The 15,963-nt window shown below is 45.5% G+C and overlaps 1 protein-coding gene across 4 annotated transcripts in view; it reads right to left on the bottom strand.

Annotated features, from left to right (window-relative positions):
• Nucleotides 1-15,963, bottom strand: part of cdk14 (cyclin-dependent kinase 14) — a 207,269-nt gene that overhangs the window by 110,083 nt on the left and 81,223 nt on the right. For all 4 annotated transcript variants that reach the window (XM_036943595.1, XM_021626100.2, XM_021626109.2 and 1 more), the window contains 2 exons: nt 12,450-12,573; nt 372-492 (listed from right to left, as the gene is read on the bottom strand). In XM_036943595.1, coding sequence (XP_036799490.1) covers nt 372-492; nt 12,450-12,573 — 245 coding nt within the window. The remainder of the gene's footprint in view (nt 1-371; nt 493-12,449; nt 12,574-15,963) is intronic.

Genomic DNA, 15,963 nt, shown 5'->3' with positions numbered 1-15,963 from the left:
TGTGGCCACGGATCATTTCACAGCCTGGACGGCAGCTCTGGAAGACCCCTGTCCATATCCTGACTAAAGCTATCTGTCTGTCGCCATAGGAAGGCCTCTGTCTGCCCATGTCCTTAGTAAATGTTCCTTTCTGTACATACTGAGCCTCAGTCTCAGCCAGGCCAGGTCTCCTAGCTTCTCCTCAACCCCAGATAGAGACATGGCCAGGTCTCTCCCTCACCTCCTTATGGAACACATTCACACAGCTGTCTGTGGCTCTCTGTGGGGTTCACACCTCATCTGATCTAGAGGAGGACGTATTCTCCCTGTTGTGGAGAGGGATGTAGCAAGAGGTAGGGGGTCAGGGGTTAAAGGTCAGTGGTACTACCCACCACATGTCCAGGCAGGTGGAGTAGTCTGTGGATCCCAGGAGGACATCAGGGGGGCGGTACCACAGGGTCACCACCTCATTGGAGTAGGTGTGGCTGGGGACTGACTTAGCCCGTGCCAGACCTGCAGGAGAGAACAGACACACACTGTAAGGAACAAATAGTGGGAACAGAAACATAATGTATATGTTAACTTTATCATTGAATGCCCTCCACTGAGGCTCCATTAGATGAGAGAAAAGCTGACTGGTGCAAAGCAGAGCAGGTCTTGCCTGAGGTGCTCTTTGACATGGAGCCTGGGTACCAACAGGACCAGAGCTATCAGAATACTAATCAGACATATTCAAAGCTACAATAGACCATCACCATACACAACATCTAACATCAAGGACACCGCCCCCCTAAGCTGACGGTACAGTATTGTGTGTGTGTGTGTGTGCTGGCACTGCAGAGCCAGCTAGTTTTAATGAGTCTGGTGGCATTTAGCTAGCTGTCCTCCCAGGGGGTGAGACTGGTTCATTAAAGCATTTAGCTTAAACAGCCAAGACTTCCTGCCCCTGGTGCCAGCCCCGTGTGTGTGTGTGTGTGTGTGTGTGTGTGTGTGTGTGTGTGTGTGTGTGTGTGTGTGTGTGTGTGTGTGTGTGTGTGTGCAGGGTGATGCAGGGCAGGGGGTAGTTAACAGGTCCCTATGCCAGAATAGACCCAGAGGGAGGTTGAGCCAGGCTTTCTCACAGTCTAACACTGTAATTTACAGACTAATCTGACCTGTAAACAATAGGCTGTGTCACAGAGAGGAGAGACCAATATCCCAGACACACTGAGAGCCTATCATTTACACTGCGGGTGCTGTGAGGTGTGTGTGTGTGTGTGTGTGTGTGTGTAGGGGGGACTGGGAGGTTAACGCAGGGCAGGAGCAGGGAGGAGAGATCTAATCATCATAAAAATACCAGAATAATAGACTGATGGGGTAGTTACAGTATAAGGGTTGTCTGGCTGTAGGTTCATCTGAATGATAGAGAGATGGAGAGAGAAAGACAGGGAGGGAAGGTAGAGGGAGGAGAGGGAGGGAGGGAGGGATAAAGGGAGGGAGGAATGGTAGAGGGAGGAGAGTGATGGAGAGAGAAAGGCAGGGAGGGAAGGTAGAGGGAGGAGAGGGAGGGATGGAGGGAGAAATGGAGGGAGGGATGGTAGTGGGAAGAGAGGGATGGAGAGAGAAAGGCAGGGAGGGAAGGTAGAGGGAGGAGAGGGAGGGATGGAGGGAGAAATGGAGGGAGGGATGGTAGTGGGAAGAGAGGGATGGAGAGAGAAAGGCAGGGAGGGAAGGTAGAGGGAGGAGAGGGATGGAGGGAGAAAGGGAGGGAGGGAGGGATGGAAGAGGGAGGAGAGGGATGGAGAGAGAAAGGCAGGGAAGGAAGGTAGAGGGAGGAGAGGGATGGAGGGAGAAAGGGAGGGAGGGATGGTAGAGGGAGGAGAGGGATGGAGGGAGAACTGAGGGAGGGATGGATGGTAGAGGGAGGAGAGAGATGGAGGGAGAAAGACAGGAAGGGAAGGTAGAGGGAGGAGAGAGATGGAGAGAGAAAGGCAGGGAGGGAAGGTAGAGGGAGGAGAGGGATGGAGGGAGAAATGGGGGGAGGGAAGGTAGAGGAGGAGAGATGGAGAGAGAAAGGGAGGGAGGGAAGGTAGAGGGAGGAGAGGGATGGAGGGAGAAAAGGAGGGATGGATGGAAGAGGGAGGAGAGGGATGGAGAGAGAAAAGGAGGGGGGAGGTAGTGGGAGGAGAGGGATGGAGGGATAAAGGGAGGGAGGGATGGATGGTAGAGGGAGGAGAGGGATGGAGAGGGAGGAGGGAGGGAGGGAAGGTAGAGGGAGGAGAGATGGAGAGAGAAAGGCAGGGAGGGAAGGTAGAGGGAGGAGATATGGAGAGAGAAAGGGAGGGAGGGATGGTAGAGGGAGGAGAGGGATGGAGAGGGAGGAGGGAGGGAGGGAAGGTAGAGGGAGGAGAGGGATGGCGGGAGAAAGGGAGGGAGGGATGGATGGAAGAGGGAGGAGAGGGATGGAGGGAGAAAAGGAGGGATGGATGGAAGAGGGAGGAGAGGGATGGAGGGAGAAAAGGAGGGGGGAGGTAGTGGGAGGAGAGGGATGGAGGGAGAAAGGGAGGTAGGGAAGAAAAGAAGGTGGAGGAGAGGGATGGAGGGAGAGAGTGAGGGAAGGAAGGTAGATGGAGGAGAGGGATGGAGGGAGAAAGACAGGGAGGGAAGGTAGAGGGAGGAGAGTGATGGAGGGAGAAAGGGAGGACGGGAAGGAAGGTAGAAGGAAAGGGGTAGAGAGATGTAGGGAGAAAGACAGGGAGTGATAGGAAATAGTGGGAGTGTGTACTGTACTTGCACTCCAGGACCTAGATGATTGAATTCCCTCTCCTCTCCTCCTCCAGTGTAGTCACCACGGTAACAGCACGAAACAGGTGGATGGATTGCTCTTGCTCTTTCTATAGAATGGTGACTTCCCGGTGGCCCTGACATTCTACATCAGAGCAAACCTGAGAGACCTACTGCAGCGAGAGGCTCCATTTCAAAAGGCCTGACCCCCAGGCTTCACACACATGCACCAACGCACACAACAACCTGCATACCTTCAAACACTGACACTCCTGGCATTGAGACGACAGTTTCACACTATACAACCGGTGTGGCTCCGGACTGGCCTTCCATTCCAGGTCGTCCCGGAATGAAGGTCACACACCCACGCACGTATATGTAGGAAAGTACACACACACACAAACACACACACACACACACACACACACACACACACACACACACACACACACACACACACACACACACACACACACACACACACACACACACACACACACACACACACACACACACACATTCATACAGGTAGCCCTGGATGTAAAGTTCAGTCGAGAATTATACATCACACTGTGTCCCCATGGCAACACCAGGGGTCAGAGAACAGAGGGCAGGAGAGGAGGAGGAAGAGAAGAGGGGGATGAAGAAGAATACAGCCAGAGAGACTGAAATCGACTCCATATCCCCCCTGGGACAAACAACCCAAGCCTTCTTTTGAAGTTCACTCTGAAGTCAAATGACTTTCAGGTCTCTCTGTGTAGCCTCCTCCTCATCTTCCTCGTCTTCCTCCTCCTCACTCCCCACCTCCTCGGCTGCTGTGTCTAAAGCTACGATAAATCCACGGGGAGAAAAAAACAAGATATACCAAAAAAATGATGATTTGTTAAAATAAAAACCAGCATTTATCATTACAAAAAACACTGAAAAACAATCTTGCAGATGCTGCACTACACAACTTGTTTCAGTCATGAAATGTGCAGCCAGAATAGATTGTCTGGTCTGATAGATTCTGGGAAATGTGTGACGTGTGTGTGCGTGCTGGTGTGTGTGTGTCAACATGGCATAGCATGCATACTGTTACTGCTTCTTCGTGATCTGGGATGAGGACATTAACATTTTTATTCCCCTTTGCTTATCAAACACACACACATAAACAAGCAAAACTAGTATTTATGATCAGAATTTGTTTTATTTCCCCTGCTAAGAAAATCCAATTAGAGACAGTTGGCTCACATGCCTAATTAATTCATCCATCCAGACATGGGCTTTCTACTTCCTGTGATTCTCCCCACTTCTCCTCTCATATACAGTAGTAATACCTAAAGGTCTGTGGTGGATCACCTGCCACCTGCCTCTCTGTCTGTCTATCACAGCCTGTCTCTCTGTCTGTCTATCACAGCCTGCCTCTCTGTCTGTCTATCACAGCCTGTCTCTCTGTCTGTCTATCACAGCCTGTCTCTCTGTCTGTCTTTCACAGCCTGTCTCTCTGTCTGTCTATCACAGCCTGTCTCTCTGTCTGTCTATCACAGCCTGTCTCTCTGTCTGTCTATCACAGCCTGTCTCTCTGTCTGTCAATCACAGCCTGTCTCTCTGTCTGTCTATCACAGGATGTCTGTCTGTGTGTCTAATACAAACTGTCTCTCTGTATGTCTATCACAACATGTCTGTCTGTGTGTCTATTACAGCCTCACTCTGTATGTCTATCAAAGCATGTCTCTCTGTATGTCTATCACAGCATGTCTCTCTGTATGTCTATCACAGCCTGTCTCTCTGTCTGTCTATCACAACATGTCTCTCTGTATGTCTATCACAGCCTGCATCTCCGTCTGTCTATCACAGCCTGTCTCTCTGTATGTCTATCACAGCCTGTCTCTCTGTATGTCTATCACAGCCTGTCTCTCTGTATGTCTATCACAGCCTGTCTCCCTGTATGTCTATCACAGCCTGTCTCCCTGTATGTCTATCACAGCCTGTCTCCCTGTATGTCTATCACAGCCTGTCTCCCTGTATGTCTATCATAGCATGTCTCTCTGTCTATCACAGCCTGTCTCTCTATATGTCTATCACAGCCTGCCTCTCTGTATGTCTATATGTCTATCACAGCCTGTCTCTCTGTCTGTCTATATGTCTATCATAGCCAGTCTCTCTATATGTCTATCATAGCATTTCTCTCTATATGTCTATCACAGCCTGTCTCTCTATATGTCTATCACAGCCTGTCTCTCTGTCTGTCTATATGTCTATCACAGCCTGTCTCTCTGTATGTCTATCACAGCCTGTCTCTCTGTATGTCTATCACAGCATGTCTCTCTGTCTGTCTATCACATCCTGTCTCTCTGTCTGTCTATCACATCCCGTCTCTCTGTCTGTCTATCACAGCCTGTCTCTCTGTATGTCTATCACAGCCTGTCTCTCTGTCTGACTATCATAGCCTGTCTCTCTGTATGTCTATCACAGCCTGTATCTCTGTCTATCACAGCCTGTCTCTCTGTATGTCTATCATAGCCTGTCTCTCTGTCTATCACAGCCTGTCTCTCTGTATGTCTATCACAGCCTGTCTCTCTGTATGCCTATCATAGCCTGTCTCTCTGTATGTCTATCACAGCCTGTCTCTCTGTCTATCACAGCCTGTCTCTCTGTATGTCTATCACAGCCTGTCTCTCTGTATGTCTATCATAGCCTGTCTCTCTGTATGCCTATCATAGCCTGTCTCTCTGTATGTCTATCACAGCCTGTCTCTCTGTCTGACTATCATAGCCTGTCTCTCTGTATGTCTATCACAGCCTGTCTCTCTGTCTATCACAGCCTGTCTCTCTGTATGTCTATCACAGCATGTCTCTCTGTATGTCTATCACATCCTGTCTCTCTGTCTGTCTATCACATTCTGTCTCTCTGTCTGTCTATCACAGCCTGTCTCTCTGTATGTCTATCACATCCTGTCTCTCTGTATGTCTATCACAGCCTGTCTCTCTGTATGCCTATCGTAGCCTGTCTCTCTGTATGTCTATCACAGCCTGTCTCTCTGTCTATCACAGCCTGTCTCTCTGTATGTCTATCACAGCCTGTCTCTCTGTATGCCTATCATAGCCTGTCTCTCTGTATGTCTATCATAGCCTGTCTCTCTGTCTATCACAGCCTGTCTCTCTGTATGTCTATCACAGCCTGTCTCTCTGTCTGACTATCATAGCCTGTCTCTCTGTATGTCTATCACAGCCTGTCTCTCTGTCTATCACAGCCTGTCTCTCTGTATGTCTATCACAGCCTGTCTCTCTGTCTATCACAGCCTGTCTCTCTGTATGTCTATCACAGCCTGTCTCTCTGTATGCCTATCATAGCCTGTCTCTCTGTATGTCTATCACAGCCTGTCTCTCTGTCTATCACAGCCTGTCTCTCTGTATGTCTATCACAGCCTGTCTCTCTGTATGCCTATCACAGCCTGTCTCTCTGTATGTCTATCATAGCCTGTCTCTCTGTATGTCTATCATAGCCTGTCTCTCTGTATGTCTATCACAGCCTGTCTCTCTGTATGTCTATCATAGCCTGTCTCTCTGTATGCCTATCATAGCCTGTCTCTCTGTATGCCTATCATAGCCTGTCTCTCTGTATGTCTATCACAGCCTGTCTCTCTGTCTGTCTATCACAGCCTGTCTCTCTGTATGTCTATCACAGCCCATTTCACCACACTAAGTGATCCCTAATGAGATAGGCAGCAAACAGCACACATCCCAGTCAGGTCTTTCCCTGTATACAGTTGAAGTGGGACGTTTACATAAACTTAGGCTGGAGTCATTAAAACTCGTTTTTCAACCACTCCACAAATTTCTTGTTAACACAGCATAGTTTTGGCTAGTCGGTTAGGACATCTACTTCGTGCATGACACAAGTCATTTTTCCAACAATTGTTGACAGACAGATTATTTCACTTCACTACATTCACTGTATCACAATTCCAGTGGGTCAGAAGTTTACATACACTAAGTTGACTGTGCCTTTAAACAGCTTGGAAAATTCCAGAAAATTATGTCATGGCTTTAGAAGCTTCTGATAGACTATTTGACATCATTTGAGTCAATTGGAGGTGTACCTGTGGATGTATTTCAAGGCATACCTTCAAACTCAGTACCTCTTTGCTTGACATCATGGGAAAATCAAAAGAAATCAGCCAAGACCTCAAAAAAATAATTGTAGACCTCCACAAGTCTGGTTCATCCTTGGGAGCAATTTCTAAATGCCTGAAGGTACCAAGTTTATCTGTACAAACAATAGAACGCAAGTATAAACATCATGGGGCCACGCAGCCGTCATACCGCTCAGGAAGGAGACTCGTTCGGTCTCCTAGAGATGAACATACTTTGGTGTGAAAAGTACAAATCAATCCCAGAACAACAGTAAAGGACCTTGTGAAGATGCTGGAGGAAACAGGTACAAAGTATCCATATCCACAGTAAAACGAGTCCTATATCGACATAACCTGAAAGCCCGCTCAGCAAGGAAGAAGCCACTGCTCCAAAACTGCCATAAAAAAGACAGACTAAGGTCTGCAACTGCACATGGGGACAAAGATCGTACTTTTTGGAGAAATTTCCTCTGGTCCAATGAAACAAAAATAGAACTGTTTGGCCATAATGACCACCGTTATGTTCAGAGGAAAAAAGGGTGAGGCTTGCAAGCCAAAAAACACCATCCCAAACGTGAAGCACAGGGGTGGCAGCATCATGTGCTTTTCGGCAGGAGGGACTGGTGCACATCACAAAATAGATGGCATCATGAGGTAGGAAAATGATGCGGATATATTGAAGCAACATCTCAAGACATCAGTCAGGAAGTTAAAGCTTGATTGCAATCTTCCAAATGGACAATGACCCCAAGCATACTTCCAAATTTGTGGAAAAATGGCTTAAGGACAACAAAGTCAAGGTATTGTTTTTTATTTATTTACTTTTGCACACCAATATCTCTACCTGCACATGACCATCTGATCATTTATCATTCCAGTGTTAATGTGCTAAATTGTAATTATTTGCCTACCTCCTCATGCCTTTTGCACACAATGTATATAGATTCTTTTTTCTACTGTGTTATTGACTTGTTTATTGTTTACTCCATGTGAAACTCTGTGTTGTTGTCTGTTCATGCTATGTTTTTTTGCTATGCTTTATCTTGGCTAGTTCACAGTTGTATATGAGAACTTGTTCTCAACTAACCTACCTGGTAAAATAAAGGTGAAATAAAAAAATAAAAAATAAATAAATTGGAGTGTCCATCACAAAGCCCTGACCTCAATCATATAGAACATTTGTGGGCAGAATTGAAAAAGCGTGTGTGAGTAAGGAGGCCTACAAATCTGACTCAGTTACACCAGCTCTGTCAGGAGGAATGGGCCAAAATTCACCCAAATTATTGTGGGAAGCTTGTGAAAGGCTACCTGAAACGTTTGACCCAAGTTAAACAATTTAAAGGCAATTCTGCCAAGTACTAATTTAGTGTATGTAAACTTCTGACCCACTGGGAATGTTATGAAAGAATAAAAAGCTGAAATTAATAATTCTCTCTACTATTATTCTGACATTTCACATTGTTAAAATAAAGTGGTGATCCTAACTGACCTAAGACAGGGAATGTATACTAGGATTAAATGTCAGGAATTGTGAATAACTGAGTTTAAATGTATTTGGCTAAAGTGTATGTAAACTTCTGACTTCAACTGTACAGTCGTGGCCAAAAGTTTTGAGAATGACACAAATATTAATTTTCAAAGTTTGCTGCTTCAGTGTCATTAGATATTTTTGTCAGATGTTACTATGGAATACTGAAGTATAATTACAAGCATTTCATAAGTGTCAAAGACTATAATTGACAATTACATGAAGTTGATGTAAAGAGTCAATATTTGGAGTGTTGACCCTTCTTTTTCAAGACCTCTACAATCCTCCCTGGCATGCTGTCAATTAACTTCTGGGCCACATCCTGACTGATGGCAGCCCATTCCTGCATAATCAATGCTTGGAGTTTGTCAGAATTTTTAGGTTTTTGTTCGTCCACCCGCCTCTTGAGGATTGACCACAAGTTCTCAATGGGATTAAGGTCTGGGGAGTTTCCTGGCCATGGACCCAAAATATCAATGTTTTGTTCCACAAGCCACTTAGTTATCACTTTTGCCTTATGGCAAGGTGCTGCATCATGCTGGAAAATGCATTGTTCGTCACCAAACTGTTCCTGGATGGTTGGGAGAAGTTGCTTTCGGAGGATGTGTTGGTACCATTCTTTATTCATGGCTGTGTTCTTAGGCAAAATTTTGAGGGAGCCCACTCCCTTGACTGAGAAGCAACCCGGAATGGTCTCAGGATGCTTTACTCTTGGCATGACACAGGATTGAAGGTAGCGCTTACCTTGTCTTCTCCGGACAAGCTTTTTTCCGGATACCCCAAACAATCGGAAAGGGGATTCATCAGAAGAAATTACTTTACTCCAGTCCTCAGCAGTCCAATCCCTGTACCTTTTGCAGAATATCAGTCTGTCCCTGATGTTTTTCCTGGAGAGAAGTGGCTTTTTTGCCGCCCTTCTTGACACCAGGCCATCCTCCAAAAGTCTTCGCCTCACTGTGGGTGCAGATGCACTCACACCTGCCTGCTGCCATTCCTGAGCAAGCTCTGTACTGGTGGTGCCCCGATCCTGCAGCGGAATCAACTTTACGAGACGATCCTTGCGCTTGCTGGACTTTCTTGGGCGCCCTGAAGCCTTCTTCACAACAATTGAACCGCTCTCCTTGAAGTTCTTGATAATCCGATAAATGGTTGATTTAGGTGAAATCTTACTGGCAGCAATATCCTTGTCTGTGAAGCACTTTTTGTGCAAAGCAATGATGACGACACGTGTTTCCTTCCAGGTAACCATGGTTGACAGAGGAAGAACAATGATTCCTTTTGAAGCTTCCAGTCTGTTATTCGAACTCAATCAGCATGACAGAGTGATCTCCAGCCTTGTCCTCGTCAACACTCACACCTGTGTTAACTAGAGAATCACTGACTTGATTTGATGTCAAGTGGTCCTTTTGTGGCAGGGCTGAAATGCAGTAGAAATGTTTTGGGGGATTCAGTTCATTTGCATGGCAAAGAGGGAATTTTCAATTAATTTCTGGAGTATATGCAAATTGTCATCATACAAACTGAGGCAGCAGACTGTAAAAATTAATATTTGTTATTCTCAAAACTTTTGGCCATGACTGCATACATGGACAGACAGACAGACAGACAGGAATCCTCCATGAGGATACCTCTGACGTTCCAACCAGATTCCTTCATCTCCATTGTCACATTGCTGCACTCTCCACAGATCATTATCCTAACCAGCTGTCTTCAAACTATATCACTCACACACACACACACACACACACACACACACACACACACACACACACACACACACTGACAAGGGAGGGAGGGAGGGAGATTATACAGTGTCTTCAAAGCTAACATTTTTGTGGATACAGTATAGAACAAGTGACATCATCACTGCAATGTACTGTATCTATTGGTTGATTGTTAAACCAATGGCTGGATAGGTATTTGGATAGGTATTTGCAAGATGATTGTAATTTGCAGCATTGTTTTCAGGGTACCTAGGGGACATTTGTTTGTTCTGTTTCACTACAAGCTCAGCATATAACATGTTGATAGTCTTATAATACCTAACACAGTAGCCTGCGTCTGTTTCAAGGTGAGGCCTCCATACAGCCAGACATAATAAAGTGTGATTGTGGAGGAAATGGTCTTTGTGAGGCTCCTACACACAGCAGGGCAGAGAACAAAGACAATCAAAGAGAGAGACAGGAGAGCTCGACTTTCCATTTCTGCTGCCAAACAATGGATACAATTAGCAGAGATGGAGTTGGCTGTGGGCCCATTGACTGGAGCAGGATTAGAGAGGAGAGATACCGCTCTGAGGAGAGAGAAGGGAGGACTCTAATGGTACACACACTGAGATATCCACATCTGAATGACTGGGAATGATCCACGCCACACGAGAGACACCCCGTTGAGAGATTGTAGACACACACACACTTATGTACGGGAGCACACACATACAGATGAACACACACACACATTTGCAATTCAGTCTCACACAAAGAAACAATGTCTTAGTTACGACTCTCTTCTTCGATGATAGTCAAGCATGAAAACGCAAATGTCTATTGCAGGCTATAAACCAATACACACACTAAACAGTAACACACACTTGCACGTGCAGAGAATTAAATGTCCTGGACGTACAGTGTGTGTGTGTGTGTGTGTGTGTGTGTGTGTGTGTGTGTGTGTGTGTGTGTGTGTGTGTGTGTGTGTGTGTGTGTGTGCGAGAGAGGCAAAAATATAGCCATATGCTCCAAGACTCCATCACCATTATGACAACAGCAGCTGTCATATACCAGATCCTGTCTCTCTCATTCGCACAGTGTGTGTGTGTGTAGATAGGTGATTACGGTCACCTTGGCACCATCGTAAAAACACACACACAAACACACACTACTTCAGTTTGTTCTATCCTTCAGTCTAACCATCTAAGGTTTTCATAACCCTCACTTGTTTGCCTTTGTTTGTGCTACTCATTAGGACAGAGAAACACACAAAGAGCTGAGGATGATTCTGGATCAGGTCCAGAAACAAATCAACCAGCAGGGACACAGAACCCATGCCACTGAGGCTGACAGGAAGTCAGCCGTTTCCTCCCCTCTCTCTCCTCTCTCATGCTCTCCAAGCCCCTCATTCCTCCCCCTTATCCCCATTTCCCACTACCTTCTCCCCCCCTTTCTATCCCCCTTCCTATTCCCCGGTACCCTTGTCCTCTCCTTTCAGAACACATATGTCACTGAGATCCCCTAGGCTAGGGCTGACTGTGTCTGTGTGTGTGAATCCACAGCAGTATTTCCATGGGATTTCCATTCTTTCGCATTTAGCATGTTGTCCATTATTTTCTCATTGCCTTCCAGTAATATGTCTACTCTATAATGAGGGGGGGTTTACATTATTGATGAAGGTGTCTCCCCTGCCTGGGTGGCTAGAGGGATGGATGGAGGGGTGAATGGAGGGATTTGGAGATAGAGGGATAGATGGAAGGGTGAATGGAGGGATTTGGAGATAGAGGGATGATTTCCTGTGAGGCAGTCTTTGTCTGGTCTGTGGTGCCAGTCTGAGCCGATCCCCTCTGGAAACCAGTCAAACCGCGTGGGTAGTATTTACAGAGCTGGGCACCATGAAAGGAGACTGGCCATATGGTGCTACCGCTTCAGGAGAGGTCTAACACACACACACACACACACACACATACACATGAGAGACAGAGAGAGCGAGAGAGCAAGCAAAACAGAGAGAGCGAGAGAGCAAGCAAAACAGAGAGAGAGAGAGAGAGAGAGAGAGAGAGAGAGAGAAAGAGAGAGTGTGAGAGAGAGAGAGAGAAAGAAAGAAAGAAAGAAAGAAAGAAAGAAAGAAAGAAAGAAAGAAAGAAAGAAAGAAAGAAAGAAAGAAAGAAAGAAAGAAAGAAAGAAAGAAAGAAAGAAAGAAAGGAAGGAGAGTGTGAGAGAGAGAGAAGAGAGCGAGAAGAGAGAGAGCGAGAGAGAGAGACAGAGAGAGCGCAAGAGGGACAGAGACATACAGAGACAGAGAGAAGCACAGAAATACAAAAGAGTGCTAGTCAGACAAAGCAAAGCCACCTACCGAAGTCGGCCAGTTTGAGTTCTCCAGTGTCAGAGATGAGCAGGTTCTGAGGCTTGAGGTCGCGGTGCAGGATATACCTCTGGTGGATGTAGGACAGACCTCTCAGCAACTGGTACAGGAACAACTGATAGACAGAGAGGAGATCCACCGATAATCATTCATCATTAGATGTAATATCTATGAATGATTCAATCATTCAATTCACGAGTTCATTAGATTCATGAGAAATTTAATTAGAGTAGGCTAATCATGAATCATTCAAACAATGTCGATCATGTGTCTCCAATGGATTTCCAAGTCATCCACTATGCTGTCTCAATAGCAATATTTCCTTGTAACGTTTTTATTTTTTATCCTGCTATTTGTCCATCTAGTATCTACATCTCTCTTCTTCTCCATCTCTCTGGCTGATTCATAACATTGTTTGGACTCATACGTAACAGAGAAAGGCTATCCGGCACATAGACGAGTCATAACAGCTATTAATCAGTAGGAGGTGTTAATGTCTTCATTCAGCCTCAACACAACACCAGCCCTGGTATATTAACTTCCACAACTCATTTACACCACATCATTTACTCTATAACGCTTGCACGCACACACACTCGCACACACCATCACTCCACTCCCCAACGTCAATACTAGCCAATCAACCCAGAACTCGCCTCCCATCTTTTCCTCAGCTTGGACTATTGACCAGTGATCAAATAGATGCCCTCACAATGACCATCTGATCTCACACATCAATAACAAATAGTGACTGGTTCATTCGAAGGCTTGAGAGGAGATCAATAAATAAACAATATAAATTAAATACATAAAAAAAATGTCTGTTCTATTTATGAATATGTCAGAAAAATATAATATTCTGACTTCAACCACCCACAAAGTGGTTTTCAGTTACATTCATATTCTAACAATGGGAAATAGGCGAGAAAATAAGAATCAACACAAAATAAACTGTCAATAAATGTCCTCATATTTACTATTTTTTCTCTGACACAACACCTGAAAACAACATCAATGTCTATGGCTCGTTCAGATCCTGTGGGTTTTGTTCCCTTTGCATCAATCAACCAATAATGAATTCTGAATCTGTGCAATTGCTGATCCTCCATTCCAACATTCCAATCTTTCATTGCAATTTCTCTCTTCCCAGCAGCACTAGCAGGGTCTCGGCCAATTAGGCAGAGCGAAATCCGTGGAGTCCAATCAGGGATCAGTCCTGTCTGGCATCTGGAGTCACCAGGTCAACAGTTTAGCATTCCTCAACTCGGCAGGCGGGCGATATGCGAAACAACACACAATGCTGGAAATTAGCATGAGAAATGTGTGTTTACTCATGTATATCAAAACACACTCGTCAAAAGGCCCTGCCTCATTAAGTGGGCTAGGCAATCAAAAGGTTAGTCATTTATTCACTCCCCTCTCTCTGCAAACGAAACATCAAAACGCTGCTTAAAAATAACTCTTATTGTCGACGACAAGGAAACTGAGAATTCTGTCAAATTAGCATATTACATGGTAGAAAGTAAAGTACAAGGGCAAAGATAGGCTTGGCAACAATAACAGCTTACTGACAAACAGTTTTTGATTAAATGTCTGCAATTTCACGTGAACTTCAAATGATGTTTGATTGGAGTTTAGCTGAGAGCTGGGCTGAGATGAGTGCTTTTGCATGCTTTTCAAATTCATAGCGTATGTCTTTACATGTATGTAAAAGGTTGAAATCTCTATTCCATGTGTAGCCGTAGACTGTAGTCACACTCACTAGCCCACTGTAGTCACTATACTAGCAGGACATTTGGCCACGTGACAGACATGACATCTGCTAGATGACTGGTCTCCCCATCTGGCTTAAAATGCTAAATGCATCACTAGAGTTATTGAGAGAGAGAGAGAGAGAGCGAGAGAGAGAGAGAGAGAAAGAAAGAAAGTTAGTCTGAGTGAGAATGAGAGGTGGGGAGACAGAGACAGAGAGAACCAGACAGAGAGAACCAGACAGAGAGAGGTAGAACCAGACAGAGCGAACCGGACAGAGAGAGGGAGAACCAGACAGAGAGAACCAGACAGAGAGAGGGAGAACCAGACAGAAAGAGGGAGAACCAGACAGAGAGAACCAGACAGAGAGAGGGAGAACCAGACAGAGAGAACCAGACAGAGAGAGGGAGTGGTCAAGAAGGGCAGAGGAATGAAAAGAAAGAAAATCAGGTAGAGAGAAAGAGAGAACAGGGGCAGCGGTGAGAGTAGGATGAAACAGAGGAGGGAGGGGAGGTGAGGGGGTAGAGAGTTTAAGCTGCCTTGCTGGAAAGTCAATAGCAGCCAGCCGCCCGCTCCCTAGAATATCAATAGTGTCACCCCACCTCCACTCCCCTCAAGGGACTTCCACCACATGGATGATACATAATTATGAAATTGTGAGAGGAATTAGGAGAGAGGGATTTTTACACACTAATCATGAACAGATAGAAAGCGACAACCCTCTTCTTATGAGGGTATAGTGGGCCGGGGTGTCAGGAACCTAATGAATCATTAGTTGTGCTGTGTACTAATTGCAGTGTGAGTATGTGAACGTGTGTGTGTGTGTGTGTGTGTGTGCGTGCGTGCGTGCATGCGTGCGTGCGTGTGTGTAAGTGTTATCCTGTACGTGGACGTCAGAGCTCAGGCTCTCCGCTTCACAGCGCTGAATGGGCTTTAACTGTATGGGCTTGACTGTATGGGCTTTGACTGTATGGGCTTTAACTGTATGGGCTTTAACTGTATGGGCTTTAACTGTATGGGCTTTGACTGTATGGGCTTTAACTGTATGGGCTTTGACTGTATGGGCTTTAACTGTATGGGCTTTAACTGTATGGGTTTTAACTGTATGGGCTTTGACTGTATGGGCTTTGACTGTATGGGCTTTAACTGTATGGGCTTTAACTGTATGGGCTTTAACTGTATGGGCTTTGACTGTATGGGCTTTGACTGTATGGGCTTTAACTGTATGGGCTTTAACTGTATGGGCTTTAACTGTATGGGCTTTAACTGTATGGGCTTTGACTGTATGGGCTTTAACTGTATGGGCTTTGAATGAATGGGCTTTGACTGTATGGGCTTTAACTGTGTGGGCTTTAACTGTATGGGCTTTGACTGTATGGGCTTTAACTGTGTGGGCTTTAACTGTAAGGGCTTGACTGTATGGGCTTTGAATGTATGGGCTTTAACTGTATGGACTTTGACTGTATGGGCTTTGACTGTATGGGCTTTAACTGTATGGGCTTTAACTGTATAGGCTTTGACTGTATGGGCTTTAACTGTATGGGCTTTGACTGTATGGGCTTTAACTGTATGGGCTTTGACTGTATGGGCTTTAACTGTATGGGCTTTAACTGTATGGGTTTTAACTGTATGGGCTTTAACTGTATGGGCTTTGACTGTATGGGCTTTGACTGTATGGGCTTTGACTGTATGGGCTTTAACTGTATGGGCTTTAACTGTATGGGCTTTAACTGTATGGGCTTTAACTGTATGG

The sequence above is a fragment of the Oncorhynchus mykiss genome, chromosome 2 (genome assembly GCF_013265735.2).
Source record: "Oncorhynchus mykiss isolate Arlee chromosome 2, USDA_OmykA_1.1, whole genome shotgun sequence".
In the NCBI taxonomy this organism is placed as follows: Eukaryota; Metazoa; Chordata; class Actinopteri; order Salmoniformes; family Salmonidae; genus Oncorhynchus; species Oncorhynchus mykiss.
This window is presented reverse-complemented; position numbering and strand designations above follow the sequence as displayed.